General features: G+C 34.3%; 1 protein-coding gene across 4 annotated transcripts in view; it reads right to left on the bottom strand.

Annotated features, from left to right (window-relative positions):
• The window catches only part of PCDH15 (protocadherin related 15), a 1,016,126-nt gene that overhangs the window by 510,660 nt on the left and 485,688 nt on the right, over positions 1–19,778 (bottom strand). For all 4 annotated transcript variants that reach the window (XM_063669967.1, XM_063669968.1, XM_054435813.2 and 1 more), the window contains exon 8: positions 17,768–17,938. In XM_063669967.1, the coding sequence (XP_063526037.1) occupies positions 17,768–17,938 (171 nt within the window). The remainder of the gene's footprint in view (positions 1–17,767; positions 17,939–19,778) is intronic.

Here is a 19,778-nt window from a genome sequence, read left to right as displayed (position 1 = left end):
GCCCCACTGACCAGCCATTTGATACTATGCTTCCAGGGATAGGTGATGAATTTGTGTGAAATGGTTGTCTTTAAATGAAGGGCAATTCCTCAGGAGAGACTCAAGTAATTTTCTCTAGCCAGCAACGTTCCTAGCATGTGGGGATGAAGGTAACTGAGAGGTGATAATTGATTGCCTCAATGGTTACACATGTAACACTTCATAGCACCCACCACATCTATAAGAGCTGATATATTTTTTCTGGGAATTTCTTTACGGTCTTTTCTCATTTATCTTTATATATCCCTTACAAATCAACAAAGAAATACTGCAGTGGTGGTTATAGTGACTACATTGTGGTTGCTGGCTGTTTTTTTAGTGTTTAAATTAAATAATATTACCCTTAGGAATAAAATGTAAAACCATTTTTTAAAATTCCCATGAAAATCAACATAACATACTGTTTGTGTTAGTAACAGAAATATATTTAACTGCATAAATAATAATGAATAGCAGTCTGGATTTTCAAATAAATGATTTCAAGATGATATTTACTAGGTTAGATACATGTACCCTAAGTCCCACCCATTCACTTCCTAGAAATGTGTTTTAGGTGACGTTATTTAGGTGGTAAAATCAGGTCAATAACTCCTACCGAATCCTTAGATATTATGTGTTGTTGTATGTACAGGGAAAATGTAGCATAGGTAAAACTTGTGTGAGACACTCTTTGTTGTTTTAGACTAGATTGTAAATTCCAGCTGTGTCTGAATGTTTGTGTTTCCCCAAAATAAATATGCTGAAATCCTAACCCTCAAGATGGCGGTATTAGAAGATTGGGAGGTGATTAGGTCATGAGGGGTGTTAACAATAGTTCCCTTAATAAATGAAAGGCCTAAGAGAGACCCATTGCACATTCCACTATTTGAGGACACCACTAACTGTGAGCCAAAAGCAGGACCTCATCAGACATCGAATCTACTGGTGCCTTTATCTTAGAATGCCAACCTCCAGAACTGTCAGAAATAAATTTTTAGTTTTTATAAATGCCTAGTTTGTGGTATTTTTTATGGCAGTCGATCAGACTAAAACAAATGTTTACTCTGTTGGGATCAGATAGTTTATATAACTTACCTAACACATAATAGGTACTCTAGTAGGTCACTCCTCCTTTGACCTCAGACCTTTCCATTTGAGAAATTTTACAACTTTATTTCAAAATGCATTCAGTCTACTTTTCAAAGTAAAAATACAAAGGCCTCTTATCATGATGTGATTATTACGCTTTACAAGCCTATATCAAAGTGTTTCATGTACCCTATATATACACCCACACATATTAAAAATTTTAAAAGTGAATGTTATATACCTCCTCACTTCCTTTACAAAACTTAGCTCAATTCCATCTCAATTCCTATAAGAAAAATAGGAAACTTTATTGAATAATGAGTCACTTCTATGTGTAATTTCCACTGCTACTATGAGCCTTCAGAAGGGACTGGCTTTAAGAATTGGTACAGTTCTTGACTGAGAGGAACTTCCACCACCTAGCAGATGGGCCAATAGATTACAAGGACAATTATCACTCAGAGAATTGCTGATAAGGTCAAATTACTGCTGTCACTTTATTCTTAATCTCTGTATGCATTTTTTTCTAAAAGAAAACTGCATATATAATTCTACAGACCAAAAATATTGCAAAAAAAAAAGAGTTTATATGTCCTAAGAGGGTTCCCCAATTATCACAATTGTTTCAAATGGAAACAATTCCATATTCCATATATACATATATATAAAAATATATATGTATGTGTATATATATGCATATATATATGCACACACATACACATTTCTCTGCAGATGTTAATATGTGGAAACGTATTGCTATGTAATAGTGACAATAATTAGAACTCAAAATCTAGAGTAATGAAACTGAAAGTCATATCATGCATGTATTATAAGTAAGATACTCTGCAATGTATACAAGAGAACGTAATTTTTAAGGACCAAATGTGTGTTATTAATCAGGTATACGCTCTGTAAACACTGTGTGGTATAAAATTTCTTCTCAACACAGGAAATATTTATAACCTAAGTATACAGTCCAAGAAGTCCTTTATTTCTGACACTTCGTACCAAAGCAACCAGACTGACAAATAAACATTTGGAATAAAAGCAGTGTTTTAAATAACTTTTGAACCCAATGCATGCATGCAAGGCTGATAAATGCAAACCCTTTTATACAACCCTCAAATCATATTAAAGAGATGCTTCTTGACAGAGATATACTTAAACCATTCTACATTTCTCCTTTTTGTTCTCCTGTGTGAAAATGTCACCTTAAAAGTAATTTTTTAAGAAACAAGTGCTGTTTCATTTCACGTCTTCAGATACATTGTCTGCCCACGTTTTAGCGATTAGGAATTTAGAGGTTTTTGGATGTTTATTACAACTCTTTGACTCACCAGTATAAATATTTATCATGCCAATAATATTTATTCTTTGAGTATCTTGACATGGCAAGGTTTTTTCAATTTTATTAAAATGAGCCAGCTGTTTTGTATATTACTTACTCACCTATATTGTTGTTTCTCGTTAAATTATTAACATTGGCATAAGCCAGCTGCAAGTTGCAAGGAAATTGCACTGAAAACAGAGCTACTATAAATTTTATTTGCCTCTATATACCAACAAAAACAAATAAAACTTTTTTTATTAATCTCTATGACTTTGTTGTTGTTTAAAGCAAATCTACATTAGGAAGAGTTGTCAGGAAATTTGGGAAGTTATATGTTTCCTGAAACCTGGTATTGATTGATGAGAGTGTACCAATGATTGCAAGCCCTGAGAAAAGAGTTTTACACAAAATGAATAGCAAAAGCTTGGGCATGAGAACAAACTTAGAATGTCCAAGGGATAGGAAAAAACGTCCTGGCAGCAGAGCAGCAGATAGGCAGGAATTGAATCATGTGTACTTTAGTAAGCCATACATGGGCATTGAGAATTTTATTCTTACCACAGTTGGAAGTCCCTGGAATATTTTAAGCAAGAGAGTAACTTGAAGTGATTTATGCTTTTAAAAGATTACCCTGATTGGCTGTGTGAAAAATAAGCGATAGGGAGCAAAAGTAGAAACAGGGACAGGAGATGACAGTGGCTTATGTATAAGATTTCTTCTAAAGGTCTTGAAAGCATCATGAACTAACATCACTTGGTAAGTAGGTAAATTCATTGCTGTGTCCATAGTCTATTTATTTCCCTTTTTTTTTTGTATGTATTTGCAGAATATGTTAGTAAGCGAAGTGAAATTCAAGGAAAACACTATTAGGGCTGCCTACAAATCAAGTCGGTTTAGAGCTATTATAGTTGAGTAGTAACATTCTTTCAGAAAAAATCTTAATCATAAAGCCCAATACATATACTATGGCTTCTTAAAAGTAAAGCTGCAAAACTGCTCGTGAACAATCTTACAGCTATATTCATAACTTTTTAAAGTGTTACGTACATAATTTCTCTTCTGATGACCTCATTGGATTCAAAACCATCTTTTAGCCACACATAAGCCCCAACAGTTAAAATTATTAAAATGCATTAGCATGTCCTTCATTATTTGTTTTAATCAAGAAGAACTGAAATAAGGAATATGTAACATAAATTTAGTTTTGCTAAAAAAAGAACACATCAGAGAGAAATATATCTCCTTAGAGAGGAATATATTTTATCTAGGTTTTTTTTTAAACAGTGAAGCACTTTTTTAAAAAGTAATACTGTACACAGAATTCTAAAATATAAAACAGACAAACAAATTAAGGTACATTTATACAAAGTCATTCTATGCAGCTATTATAAAAAGTAAAATATATATGCATTGATAGGGAAGTTTTAATTTATTCCATATAGGTAAATATTAATTGAGCATTTTATATTTGAGGCAACATCCTAACAGTTTGTGATAAGATAGCAAATGATATAGGGAAAATCTCTGTTCTCAGATGTTTTTATATTTTGAAGGAAGTAGACAAATATTAATCAATTAAATAAATATACAAGAAATTTCCACATAGTAAACTAATCTGCAGAAAACAAAGTCACGTATTTTCTAATCCTTGAGGGAACCTATTACAGACTGTGTTATTAGGGAAGCCTTTTTTAAGGAGGTAACATTTGAGGTGCAATCTAAATAACTAAAGGAGCCAGCCATAGGAAAATATCAGAAGAGAATATTCTGGAAGAAAAAATGGAACACAAAGACATTTCCCTCAGCCAAAGAATATGGGATGATAAAGGACAGAAAGAAGACCAGGAAGCAGGAGGAAGAGAGGTAGTGGAAGGAGATGGGATGAGGCAAGTGAGACAAGACTGTGTAGGACCTTACAGGTCTTGGTAAAGGAAGACACTTAGATATGATTACTTAATAAGAAGCTATCATAGCACTGAAACATGGAAAAGACGTGATCTAATGTCTATTTTTCAATGCCATTCTGACCAGATTTCAGGCAAACTGGTAGACAACCATAGTAAGACTCCAGGAAAAAAAAAGTTTGATGGTTTGATTATATATTTGCTTTAAATATTTGGCTTTTCAGCTGCCTTGCATCCATTTCCCTTTAACAATATATCTGTTTTTAAATTAATTACCTTTTCTATTAGACACACTTTCATCAGGGGCCCTGTATTGGTTGTTATCTTCCAGAGAAACAGAACCAATAAAATGTGTGCGTATGTATGTACATGTGTATGTTTCTCAGAGAGAGAGAGAGAGAGAGAGAAAGAGAAAGATAATTTAAGAAACTGGCTCATGTGATTGTGGAGTCGGGCAAGTTCAAAATCTGTAGGATAGGCCAGCAGGCTGGAGACATAGGGAAGAACTGTCCTAGTTTGTGTCCAAAAATAGTTTGCCAGAATCCTCAGTTTTTTGAGGGAGGTCAGTCTTTTTACTTAAAGCCTTCAGCTGACCGGATGCAGCCAACCGATATCATAGATCCAAAGTCTAGTAATTTAATGTTAATATCATCTAAAAGCATACCTTCACATCAATATCTAGATCTATTTGACAAATATCTGGGTACCATGTCTTAGTCAAGTTAATGCATAAAATTAACTATCCCAGACTCCATTCCCTCTGGTCAAAGGGCAAGCATGTGATTCAAGCTAGGTCAATCAGTTGCTCTCTCCCTTAAATTTGCATTGGGTTAGAAAGACAAACAATTACATCCTGTCTACATAGTCATGCCAAATCACGTGAGCCATCTCCAACCCCTAAAACACATAGGTAAGGCTTTTGTTCTCAACCTTCAGCTCTTAATTCCTTTAAAAAGCTACCAGTAGATTCTGTGAAGCCACAGTGAATCTTCTAATAGTTTACTTTTATGTAGGCCAGAGTCATCTGGCTTGTTTGAAATTAAATATATATATATAATTGCTTCAGTCAGGCTCCAGGTACTTGGAAAGACATTCTTCAAATTAATAATGGTTATCCTGGGGACTGGGCTTTGAGGATTGAGGATATCTGATTTTTAATGTGTCTAATCTTTTTAAATGTTTCTGTATAATTCATAATTAGCAGCCAATTATTTTATAATTAAAGTAAATCCTAAACAACTTTCTACATTAGTGTGTGGAAAAACAGCAGAATTGCCAAATTTATAGGGCGAGGAAGTCCTATCTTTACCTACAGTGGAAACCCTGAACCACCACAGCCCAACAGGAGGCTCTGTGGGACAATTTGGAAAACATTACTATAATCTACTGTTTTTATATTTATTTAAAAAAGAAGCAAAGGGAGAAAGATTCTTCCCCGTCTGACATTTAAAATTTGATTCATTGATATATTTTGGCTCGCAGTATCACCTTGTGGCATTTGGCATCTGCTGCTCCTTCTCCCCAAAGTCATAATATACTGCATAATTAATTCAGCACAAGTAGTGACAATGCCAACTCTGTTTATTTAAAAAGATACCTTGAGTGTTCTTTTGAATAAATAGATTGCATTCCTTTAAAAATCCAAAATAATACTGAATTAATTAGAAGTAGTGCAATCAGAATAAATTAGGTACTATCTACATACAACTCAGTTTTAAAGCTAGAAATTCAAATTAGTAACTAATTTGAATTAGCTAATTCTTCCCATGTGTCTCTGAGTAAACACCAAGCCAGATGAAAAATTTCCATTGCCAATAATAATAGTAACAATAGCAAATATTGTTAAACTCTTACTATTTGCTGGTAACTAGTTAAGCATGCTTCATAAATCTTCTTTTATAGTACTCATGAAAACCACATATCTGAGCTATTACCTTCATTTTGTGGATAACAAGTTCCAACTGAGTTTTAGAGACATTAAGCAACATACCAAACATTGCACATGATTTAAATTCAGACTCTGAGTGCTTACAAACTATCTTACATTGTGATGGTAAACATCTTTGCAAATTTTCCCTCATAATTGAGTAAGCCATCACAGAGTTTCAGAATAAATGTGTAGGAAAACTTAGAAACATCAGGTACAAGCTTAAGGACTTGACGTCTTTTACTTTTATGTGTGTTTCATAGAAAAAAATAGCTCTAAGGTTAATTTAAAGTAATACTTTGAACAAACTCCTTAACGAGAAGAGTTAGACTTCAAACTTGTTATTCAGCAGAATAGTGACTTTGTTCATTCAACTAAACTAATGAACTCAATTCCTCCTTTCTATTGTTTCTTTTTTTGCCTACTTAATAGTTATTTTATATCTGTTGCTTCTTATTTATTTATTCCACTAAAAATTTCAATGTCTTCACATTATCTATAATCGGTGCTATGGTAAATTACAGTTGAATATAGTTGAACCTGTTCAAATACATTTTGACCAATGATAAGGAGAACCAAGGATTCTTTTGCTTTCATATTACTTCACACATGACTTTTTAAAAATTTTACTTTAATTTCTGGGATACATGTGCAGAACGTGCAGGTTTGTAACATAGGTATACACGTGCCATGGTGGTTTGCTGCACCCATCAACCCATAATCTACATTAGGTATTTCTCCTAATGCTATCCCTCCCCTATTACCCGACCCCCAGACAGGCCCCCATGTCACACACCACTTTTAGAATCACAATACGATTTCACATTCAGGACAATACTTGCTGAATTTTAGTTTGTGTTTGTGTGCGATTGTTGATGGGAAGAACAAAATGGCAGTCACATCATATGTTGACTCTAGATGTATTATTTATCATTTGTTTCTTCAAAATATTTTGACAAACAATCTTCACATTAAAAGGTTGTGGGCAGTTTGGGAGCTACCAACTGATTCCCTTTTCATTCATCACTTTGCTGGCCCCAAAAGATATCCACAGAAAAAATTTTGCAAGTGATTGGCCAAGGGACTCGGTGAGGATATACTTTAATATTTAGAATACTATTTAAAAGAAAAGGAGACATTATTAACAATATGCTGGGACAAGAATTATAATCTGGGACTTTCTATGGCAAATGGGATATATGATTACTTGATCTAGACTGTATAAAATAAATAATATATTTGGATAATCTACAATTACAATAAGTAATTATACACTCAATCATATATATACATACATATACACACACACACACACACACACAGACTTCACATATGTACCTTTACAACTAATATACTTTAATTGAGACTGAGAGGACAAGAGCCATGATTATTCATATTTATATTCAATGACTTATTACATAATAAACATATTTTGAAAATTTGATGAATTAATTCAATTCAAAATATGCAAAAAATATCAGGCCGGGCACGGTGGCTCATGCCTATAATCCCAGAACTTTGGGAAGCCAAGGCGGATAGATCATCTGAAGTCAGGAGTTCGAGACCAGCCTGACCAACATGGTGAAACCCTGTCTCAACTGAAAAAATACAAAAATTAGCCGGGTGTGGTGGCACACACTGGTAGTCTCAGCTACTTGGGAGGCTGAGAGAGGAGAATCGCTTGAACACAGGAGGTATAGGTTGCAGTGAGCCAAGATCGTGTCACTGCACTCCAGCCTTGGTGACAAAGTGAGACTCCATCTCAAAAAAAGAAAAAAAAATACTGTATATCTACTATGTGAAGCCAATAGGTTTCAAGTTAGGATACAATGACAAAGAAGTTTAAAGAACTCATAGTGTAGTGAAACAAAAACATTCATAGTAAATGAACACATCATATTGAAGAGTTTAATATTTACAGTAGGAATAAATGGGATCACAAAGAGAAACTATTAGTTTTGAGGATCTATTATTTTAGGTTAACTGATATGAACCTTCAATAACAAATATGTGCTTAACATATGAAACAGAGAGAAAGTAGGGTAATTCTCAGAGAAGTTCAGGGTCATATGTGATGTTCTGTGTGCCTAGACGAATTGTACTATGTGTGTTAGAAGAGATGAGACTGCAAAGAGGTCAGATAAAAGTTACTTTGAATGATAAGATAAAAGCCGTGGAATTCATTTGGTGTATGATGGAAAACACTGAACCTTTTTAAACATCAAAAAATCAGATCAGCATTGTATCGAAAAACAAAAACAAAAACAACTTTGGCTTTATTGTGATGGTGGTTAGAGGAGTGAGAGACTGGAGGCCAGATGCCGAGTTTAGAGTATGTCTTTAAATAGATGTTTTGACAGTGTAAATAGACAGGTGTCAAACAGATTTGAGCAAGAGTGTATAGGTAATGCAGAAAATGGCTTTGGAGATTGATTAAGTTTGGAATGGAGGTCATTGAAGTCTAGGTTCAAATCAATAATGACCCCAGGAGTAACAATACGTAGTAAGTATGGATACATTAGAATTGGATAGAATAATGAGGCATCTGCCGGGAACACAGTTAAAACTATCCAGAAAAAGATGAGAAATGCAAACTTGTAACTCAAGACAGATTTCAAGTTAGAAGACTTATCTACAACAAATGCATAATCCCTATTTGAGGAAAAATAGAACTCTATGTAGGTTTGCTCAACTCAATCTTAGTAAAACAATAAGGGAGAAAAAAAGAATTACAAAAGAGAGAAGGCTTGGAAATCTTTAAAATTTTTTTTTTTTTTTTTTTTTGAGATTTCAGTGCATTCTCAGCCCATGCTGCTTTATTGCTAAAAAATATATATACACAGGTGCAGAGTTTCCAACTTTTTTAACAGTTCCTTTTTACATCAAAGAATTAAATTTCTTCTTCAAAAACCCCAAAGATGCATAGATTAAGCAGCAAGCTGCCTTTTGTAATACTTAAAATAATATTCAACGAAACTCTTAACATTATACACCAATGGTGCAATGGAGAATATGGAGGACAGCAAGTAAACACAGTGAGCAACTCTTACTCTTACAAGGCAGTAAGTAAAGTATAATGTGAAGGACAGTCTAAGGTAATCTTTCTGGTTATAAGAAATGGGTCGGTTTTATAAGTGCCAAGACTGTTACTGTTTAAGGATTGATGATAATGTATTACCAGAATACCTTTCTTATCCCTGGGAGAAAAATATTTTTTCACTGATGGAATGACATATCACCAAGGGAGAAAAAAACCTGAATACTGTCAGTAACTAAGATGCCTATTCTGACTTTAAAGAAGATTTAGGACTTCATGGAGAAATCTGTGATGTTTGGTTTCCCAAAATTAAGTATTTTAATGTGCCTTAGTGGAATAATCAGAGGAATTTAGAGAAATTCTGTTCTTAATCTTTACTGGCTGACAGACATGCTATCAAGTAATTGGGGAAGACAAACTATATTCAGGATATGACATCTCACTTCATATATTTGAATGGAAACCAAACATCACAATCACAAGACGTCTAATTCAATTCTGAACCATTCCACTTTATTCCACTTTATTCATTCCCAAAGTTATTTGTAGCAAAATCCTACAGGAAAGAATGAAATAAAAAGTTTTCAAAACAATTTTTTCAATCATAGAATGTAAAACCTTGAATGTGCCTTGTGAAAATCATTTAGTCTAATCTTGAATTCTATTTAGGCTTGTTTCAGACATCATGAATGCCATTTTTACGTCATTTGTCACAATCACTTGTACTTATATAAGGGTTATTTTTAAAGTCAGGAATTTTCTCAAGGAAAATTTTAAGCTGCTACAGGCCAGGTGCAGTGGCTCACACCTGTAATCCCAGCACTTTGGAAGGCTAAGGGGGGCGCGGATCACGTAAGGCCAGGAGTTAAAGACCAGCCTGGTCAACATGGCGAAACCCTGTCTCTACTAAAAATACAAAAATTAGCTGAGGGTAGTGGTGCATGTCTGTAATACCAGCTACTCGGGAGGTGGAGGTTGCAGTGAGCTGAAATCACATCGCTGCACTCCAGCCTGGGCGACAGAGTGAGACTGTTTAAAAAAAAAAAAAAAAAATTTAAGCTACTGCAATAAATTTGTTTATTCATCAAATAAAATAAATAGCAAGGATTTTCTTCTTTTAAAGTGGAAAAAGTTTCTCCTGTTTAACCTGGCATTAAAAGCTTTAGTCAAGAAATTGTAGTCTGGCCAAACCCATCAAGGATAAAACTTTGGCTATAAAATTTGTTTAAACTGTTTTTTATGCAATAAAATAACAGAAACTAACCACAGATCTGTCAGTATTTTCAGGACTATTCTACAAAAAGGAAGTCTCCCTTATCGCAGGGGTACTTTATAGTTGGTCATTGGTAGTTGGTACCAGTATCATCCACATGTGCCTAGTCATCTGAAAATCCTGAAATAGTGGAAATGTGCATCCTGACTCTTTTCAACTCAAATCCCAGTTTTAAAACACCTCAAACTTTGTCTACATAAACCGTATCATAAACAAACCCCATAACCATATCTAGTTATTTTGCATACTCCATACTGGCATTCCCTACTCTTTCTGAAACTCTGCACCTTTCTGATTATTATAGCCATAGCAGCTAATTTATTCAGCATGCTTAGTTTGTGTCTTTTGTTTTCAAACATGCTTGGGGACTAATGGAACCAGGCAAATGGTTAGAGGGTGGGCACTGTTACGCCCTTGTCCTGACAGTTTGAATGTCTTGTGGTTGCCCCTGTTTATCTTCTACTTCCCATTTTCAATGGAAGTAAGAAAAATCCTTTATTAAAACATAAAAATAATCTGAATATATTCAAGCTATTGGTTTTAGTTTCTATTGCTTCATTATTAACAAATGCACATATAAAATAACTAGTAACCACAACACTGGACATTTTGAGTCATGCATTAGAATGTTCGTACTCTAAAATCAGAGTTCAGGGCCTGTCACTATTGCTTGCACTTTCAATCAGACCCAGTTTGAGTTTAATAAGCATGCAAAATAAATTCCTTGATTCAGAGGAATTAGGGGAAATAACAAGGAAATCTTTAAAATTTAATCATAATTTAAAAATAAATTTCAAAATAAATAAAAGCCATCAAAGATTTAAGAGGCGAAATCCAAGGCCACCAAGGGAATGAGAAAAAATGGTACTTCCATAAAAAAACAAGAGAGGAGAGAGTTCCCAGACTGTAATATATCTAATGTGAGGATATGCCATGAAGAAATGATAAGTGTTGTAGATCACTGAAAATCACCATTACTTTTCTGATAACTGAGAAAGCTTCCCTGGAGGGAGAGGGTACCATAGATAAGCCAGAGAAGCTGTTCTTGACATGAAAGCTAGATTTTTTAAGACAAAGATTGAAGTTGAGATGTTTGTCACTAGAAATTATTGGGATCCAATCCAGTGGTTTTAAATAGGGGGAGAGGAAAAGATGACCATGTTCAGTGAACAACTGATGTTGAAATACTGAAAACCACATGGTGCAATAATTAAAGGAAGGTATACACAGTAAACACATAGAAAGTATGTTAATATATCGTTCATTTTTCTGTCCAGGGATAAATTACACTGCAAAAGAAAAAACAGCCAACCAATCAAGCAAACACATAAATGTATGCTACTGTTCAATTGAAAAAATGCATAAGGATTTATCATGGTTTTATCTGTGCTTCATTAGAAAATAAAGCCAAGGATTTTATACTCCAAATTCTACAGACTTTTTTCATAATACCAGAAAACCTAAACTTTACAGACATAATAACTTTAAAAGAGTCAGAAATTAAGAATAAATATACATAATAATATATCTGGGCAATAATTTATTTCATCCTACTTGCCCAGCATCCTCAACATAGTTTGGCATACATTAAGGTCCTATAGAAAATTATCAAATTAATAATAAATTAGCAGAGTACTATGAATTGCTTTATACCTTTGTAACACCAGATGTATATATTTATGTGTTCAATGTAATATTAGCCTTAGTGTTTGTGAAAACATTAATTTGCCAAAGAGAGTTGTTTGTATTAGAAAACCATGTAATCCACATTTATAAAATCAGTGTGTTTCTAAACAAGTGACTTTAAATTTTGATATAAAGCAGATTTTCATTTTTATTATATCATAATTCATGAGATAAATTTATTAATAGACTACATTTTTAAAAGTTTTTCTGAACTGACAAATTCTGCGTGTATTATAATGGGGTTAGGAATAGTTTCTCAAGTCAAGAATACCACTAAAGTAAGGAAAATTTCACATCAACATAGGTGAACAAGTGGCAAGTCTTTCAAAATCTGAAGAATTCTTTCAAGAAAGGATCAGCAAGTATGTAATTAGAGTCAACATGTTCTGTTTAGCTGACATTAATGGTTAGTTCTCACTCTGGAGAGCAAGATCTTATTGAAATTTCATGAAATTTTAGCAGAATATATAAGGGAAAACAGAAAAAGAGAAAATCAAAAAGAATAAAAGTACAGACATAAACACAGTAATTTGAATGTGAAGCTCAAAAACTAACTCCAGTTTTTATACCTAGTGTTCTAGAATGGATTCAAAATAACAATGTACATAACAATGTACATAAAAACCTGATGCCAGTACTAAGGATGATTTTATTTTCTAAAGATTGCCACAATAACATTTTCTTTTCCATATGCTCTTCTTATGTGACTTGGACACTCCTCATATAGGGAGGTGGAGTATGTTTCTACCCCTTGAAACTGGCAGAGATTTGACTACAGCAGAACTGACACTTCAAATTCCATAGCTAATTTGTGAAAATTTCTGCCTAATTCTCTTGGGAAGCTTGTTGTGACAACCCACTGTCTTGCTGTGAGGAAGCCCCAACAGCCTATAAGAGGCTTAAGTGGGGGTGAAAATGAAGCCTCAGTCTTCAACCCTGGATGAGCACCAGCCAACAGCCAAAATCAACTTGGTAGCCATCTAAGTTAATCATTATGAAAGTGGCACCCAGCCCTCAGTTAAAGCACCACAGCTGATGCTGCATGGAGCAAAGATAAGATGTTTTCTCAAGTCTTGCTAAAATTGCAGCTTAGTGAGCAAATTAAATGATTGCAGTTTGAGGCCACTAAGTTTTGGTGGCCTGTTATACAGTGACTGATAATCTGACCAAGTGCCTAGGCTTACAAGTAAATATATCTATATTTTTGTACATGAAATAAAAAAATAAATATTTGCCATAATTACTTAAATGTATAAATCTTAAATTCTCATTTTTTCAAAGTATGTTAAGGAATGGCTCAATCTATTAAAAATGATAAAAGGATCAAGATTGATCATTCCGGAATTTCTTCCATAATATTTAATTCAAAAAGCACGGTTTTAAAGGAAAATAAAAGAATAATTGTTCAAAAAATATTTATTGATCTTCAGTTAAAGACCTCCTTTTTTTACTGGCAAGAATCCACTATCCTCAGGATCTTTCACGCTGTTTGCCCAAATACTACTCTACAAAGGATTCAGAGCATAAAAAATTTCTTGACTTAATTTCTTCACCATTAGTTCATTATTCCCCCTATGTTAGGATATGCAATATTTAATATTGGACTGGGTTTGTCATCAGAAGACTGGATAAGTTTTACCCTTGGACTAGTTCTACTTTGAGTACTGATACTCAAAATATGAATATTATAGTACAACAAGGGAGAGAGTGAGGCATTCTGCCCAAAAATTTGCCCATACTCTCTGAAAATACTTTTGGATATAAATATTTTTCAACAACTATGTCCACCTACAGAGTGAATCTCCAACTTAACCCAGGCTGCCAGAGCCAGAAAAAACCTGCTATCAATTTTTGTGTGTAAAGCCAGGACTCAAATGTATCTTAATTTTATTTACTCTTCCTAAATTATATCTGTCTCTATATACTTAGACTGTCTACCAAAAACGTTTTTGTGTATATTCAACATATTCAACTAGTTAATATTTGTGCAGAGCTTAGTATAGTTCATTACAAAGAGAACATTCTATACAACCTCTAGACATTATGATCACTTACATCATTACCCCAGATTGAAAGTATAGTCTGGTTTCTGGCACTAAACTGCATAGGAATGAGAGAGATGTTCAGTCTGTAATCTGGAGAGGAAAGGAAGCTCAATGATCCTTTATAAAATTAAGTTTGTACACTCTGCTTTTCAAGCAGCAGCCTCTATCTTCCTTTACTTTCCTCAATGAACTAACTACTAGTAAACAGTCATCAGACTGACTCATTGAATTGGATTATTGCGGTCTCAATATATACCTTCTCTTGGGGTCCCACTGGTACACTAGCTAAATATATTAACTCAGAAACATAAATTAATACTAAAAATATATTTTTCTTTTTCCTTTTTTATATTTAAAAGGATTTTAATTGGAAGTACACACACACACACACATGCAATACAGAGTGCCAAATTTGTATGTGGATGATTGAAAAAGATTATTATCAAGTATTAAATATCTGTTTCAGCATATTTGTTTTTACACTATTGTCTTTCCGAATAGAAATTTTTGAATGAAACAAAAATGCACATTTTTAATACCAGCCCAATATACTTGATCCTTACACATTTAAATTTCATGTGCAAAAAATGATTAGTCACAGAGCAAACCCACCCTCTTGTAGAAATTTTAAAAGATTTTAATGCCAGCCTAATATACTTGAAACTTACATGTTTAAATTTCATGTGCAAACAATGATTAGTCATGGAGCAAACCCACCCTCTTGTAGATATTTTAAAAGATAAATAAAAATGAAACTTTTTAAAAAAAGAGTTATATTTTAGGTTCAGGGGTCCATATTCAGGTTTGCTACATAGGTGAACTTGTGTCATGGGGGGTTGCTGTATAGATTATTTCGTCAACCAGTTAGTAAGCCCAGTACCCAATAGTCATCTTTTCTGCTCCTCTGTCTCCTCCCACCCTCCAGCCTCAAATAGACCTCATGGTCTGTTGTTCCCTTCCTTCTGTTCATGAATTCTCATCATTTAGCTCCCACTTATATGTGAGAATATGCTGTATTTGGTTTTCTGTTCCCGTGTTAGTTTGCTAAGGAAATTAGCCTCCCACTCCATCTATGTTCCCGCAAAAGACATGACCTCATTATCTTTTATAGCTGTATAGTATTCCATGTGGTATATGTACATCATTTTCTTTATCCAATCTGTCATTCATAGGCATTTAGATTGACTCCATGTCTTTGCTACTGTGAATAGTGCTGCAATGAACATTCATATGCATGTGTCTTTATGGCAGAATGATTTATATTCCTCTGGGTATATTCCCAGTAATAGGACTGCTGGGTCAAATGGGAGTTCTTCTTTTAGCTCTTTGAGAAATTGCCACACTGCTTTCCACATGGTTGAACTAATTTACACTCCCACCAACAGTGTATAAGTGTTCCGTTTTCTCTGCAACCTTGCCAGTATCTGTTATTTTTTGACTTTTTAATAACAGTCATTTTGACTGTGCAATGGTTTTTCATTGTAGTTTTGATTTGCGTTTCTCTAATGATTAGTGACATTTAACTGTTTTTCATTTTTTTATTGGCAACATGTATGTATTCTTTTGAAAAGTGTTCATGTCCAAAAACAAAAAAACACTTTTTGATGTTTTTATTTAATTCTTGTAAGTTTAAATTCCTCATAGATGCTGGATATTAGACCTCTGTCAGATGCATAGTTTGCAGATATTTTCTGCCATTCTGTAGGTGGTCTGCTCACTCTGTTGATAGTTTATTTGGTTGTGCAGAAGCTCTTAAGTTTAATTAGATCCCATTTGTCAATGTTTGCTTTTGTTGCAATTGCTTTTGGTGTCTTTGTTATGAAATCTTTTCCTGTGCCTTTGTTCTGAATGGTATTGCCTAGGTGGTCCTCCAGGGTTTTTCTAGTTTGGAGTTTTATATTTAGGTGTCTAATCCATCTTGAGTTGATTTCTGTGTATGGTGTAAGGTGGGGGTCCAGCTTCAATCTTCATATGGCTAGCCAGTTCTCCCAGTGCCATTTACTGAATAGGAAGTCTTTTTCCCATTACTTTTGTCAGCTTTGTCGAAGGGCAGATGGCAGTAGGTGTGCAGCCTTATAAAAATTGTATTTGTCATCATTACTTTTATCAGTCCTTTCAAAGAAAATTTTTATGTTCACCATGTTTAATAGTTTGTTTGTTTTTTTGTTTGTTTCTGTTTGTTTTGTTCTTTTTTTTTTTGCTGGGATTCAACAAAATAACATAATGGCATATAACTGTAGGTAATCTATATTTTGTCCAGTCAAGTTCTGATTAGCTTTTTTGTCTGCAAAAATACTTCATTTGGCTGAAAACATATTTTTTTATCCAATGCACATGAGATTTATTTATTTTTCTCTCCAGCTTTTTTTTTTTATTCATGCAAGTTAACTGGACCAGTGATCATTGCTGCGAGTAGACTCAAAAGTGATTCTCAACTATTTTAGATCTACTGTGATAAAAACCAATAGATGTATTAATATTATAACATTGGATAAGCACTCTTTGGCTTTACATTTAGAAGGCATTCCTGTTCTATTCCTCAAAATCTCAAATAAAGGACCCTCAGAACCGCAGTTCTCATGTGTTTAGAGGAAAAAAAGTGAAGTAGCTTCCAACAAATTCTAACACTTTGAGCCATTTTGGGAACCTAGAGAGCTGATTGCTTTCCAGGGAAACAGCAAAAATATTGGTTAAATGGTTAAGTCCTAGACCACTCAATTTTTTAAAACAGAATATGTGTATACACACACACACACACACACAAATACATCTTTTAGGGGAGAAATTGATATTTTTGCCTCAGCAGGATATCCATTTGCCTTAAAATTCTTATTCTTAGGTGTATACGTCAATCATCTAGGGAGGTCCAAGGTGTGAAATCAAAACTGACAGAAATTTATACCTCCATTAGCATTTATCAAAAATACAGGATTAAGTGCAGAAAATATGTATTCGTGCTTCACCTTTCTGTATCTTTACTTTAAGAGGTAAGTATTTGTATTCAGTATTTGTTAGCTCCTACCTTCAAACAGCCAAACATAATCTCCAATAACGTTTCAGAATTCTACCAGGCCAAATAAGTATCCTATTGACCTGTGTGTCCTCTGACTTAGGACTGCATGTTTAAATATGAATTTAAGAAAATGCTGCAGCGATTATTTGGAGTTTTTCAGAATGGCTAGTGAACTCCCTGGTGATTTATTGGTAAAAAAAATAAATAAAATAACCATGTTGGACTGTTGTTTCATAACATACTTTCTACTTTGTAAATTATATAATTACTCTTTGTGTTAAAAATGTATTCATACTCCCTGAAAATAGTTTTGGACATAAATATTTTTCAATGTGCATATAGTGAGTTTTGCTATTATAAATTATATGTCTACAAAATACTTGAACATGATCCCATTGGGTTTTAAAATGTGCAAATAAAGGGAGAAAGATAAGAGTATATTTACCGGAGTTCTCAACTCAGGTATGGCAGCTTGATAAGTGAGTGGACGGCAATCACGAGTGTTTGGCACAAGGACACAAGGAAGAAACATTGGACCCAAGTCATCTCCATCCAGAACATCCACTGTGAGAGTGGTGGTGGTGGTTCGCCTCTCATTCAGATTTTGGGCACGGTCCTGTTAGAGAGAAAAACAAACAACAGGTAGTTTATAGAAATTAGGCACAATGGCCAGGAGCAGCGGCCCACACCTGTAATCCCAGAACTTTGGGAGGCCAAGGTGGTTGGATCACTTGAGGGCAGGAGTGTGATATCAGCCTGGCAAACATGGTGAAACCCCGTCTCTACTAAAAATACAAAAATCTGGGTGTGGTGGCAGGTGCCTGTAGTCCCAGCTACTCGAGAGGCTGAGGCAGGAGAATCGCTTGAACTTGGGAAGCAGAGGTTGCAGTGAGCCAAGATCATGCCACTGCACTCCAGCCTGGGTGACAGAGTGAGACTCAGTCTCAAAAAACAACAATAAAAGAGAAATTAGGCACAATGTAGACCTAGTTTGCATTTAAAAAAAAAAAAAGATTGGTAAATTAACTTGCTTAAACCAACAGTTTTAAGTGGTTGAGTCAGGATATAAACTGAGATCCAACTGTCTTCAAAGCAACTTTCTTGAAAGTATGTTACAGTAGTTAAGCTTTTGTATGTTAGGCCTTTACCTAACAGTTCACATTACTAGACAGCCTAACCATAAAGGTCACTCTCATCTCACTAGAGCATTTACTTTAGAAACCTTGTCATTGGAAACTCTTTCTCTGAGCCTCTGAGATGTGAATCTTTTATAAGCTGCTTGTCGGTTCTACAAATGCCCTGGGGGCCATCTCTTCGAAATGTAATAGTCAAGGAAGAAGCCAGTATTTCCCAGTTTCTGTGGGAGGGTAGGAGCCTGACTTCCTTTGGAGGTTTGCTCCAATTTCTTTTTTTTTCTTTTTTTTTTAAATTTTTTTATTATTATTATACTTTAAGTTTTAGGGTACATGTGCACAACGTGCAAGTTTGTTACATACGTGTACACATGGACACAGGAAAGCTTGCTCCAATTTCTAAAACTGCTTTCTGTCATGAAAATTCAAGGAAGTTTATTTTCCTTTGGGAATGCCAATTAGTAAACACACCTGGTCTGTGATTCCCCCACAATCAAGTCCACTGGGGTGTTTAACAGCTCTCCAGCCATTTTTTCTATTAGAGATCAGTTCAGATCTGGTCTGTATTCTGGTCTCTCTTCTCTATTGCAATAGCTGTGAATACAGTCTTCCTTATCATTTAACTGTATCTAGTGCAATTTTGCTGTAGGAATACATTGTTACTAACTAAAATCCAAAATTTCTTCAGATTTCCCTAGTTTTTACTTAATGTCAGTTTTCTGTTTCAGGATCCCAATCAGGATACCAGTTTACATTTAGTCATAATGGTTCCTTAGGCTCATTTTGGCTGTGACAAGTTCTCAGACTTTTGTTTTTGATGACATTGACAATTTTGAGCACTAGATATTTTGCAGAATGTCCCTTAATGGGTGTTTATCTGGTGTTTTCCTCAAGATTCAACTGGGGTTATGTGATTTATGTAGGAAAACCACAAGTCAACTGCTATTTTGACATATTTATCAAAAGTATATTATTAATAGGACTTATCGCTGTTGTTAACTTGATTACCTGGCTGAGGCTGTATCTAGTCAGTTTTCTCAACCATAAAGTTCCTCTTCCTTGTTTCCCTTTCATTTCTTTGGAAGGAAATCATGATGGATAGCACACACTTAAAGAATGGGTAGTAATTTTATTAGAAATGTAAATTGTTTATATTTATCTGAAGAATGTTTATCATAGGACAGAAGAAAATAATATTGGACCTAAGTCATTTCCATGAAGAACATCCATTGTCGAGGGTGGTGGTGGTAGCATCATTCATTATGACAGAATCTGGAAATGTTTTTAGTTTCATAGCATTTAGTTATTATTTTGAAGAACTAT

Source organism: Pongo pygmaeus, chromosome 8 (genome assembly GCF_028885625.2).
Source record: "Pongo pygmaeus isolate AG05252 chromosome 8, NHGRI_mPonPyg2-v2.0_pri, whole genome shotgun sequence".
In the NCBI taxonomy this organism is placed as follows: domain Eukaryota; kingdom Metazoa; phylum Chordata; class Mammalia; order Primates; family Hominidae; genus Pongo; species Pongo pygmaeus.
The sequence above is the reverse complement of the archived record's forward strand: the minus strand, read 5'-3'. Positions and strand labels throughout refer to the sequence as shown.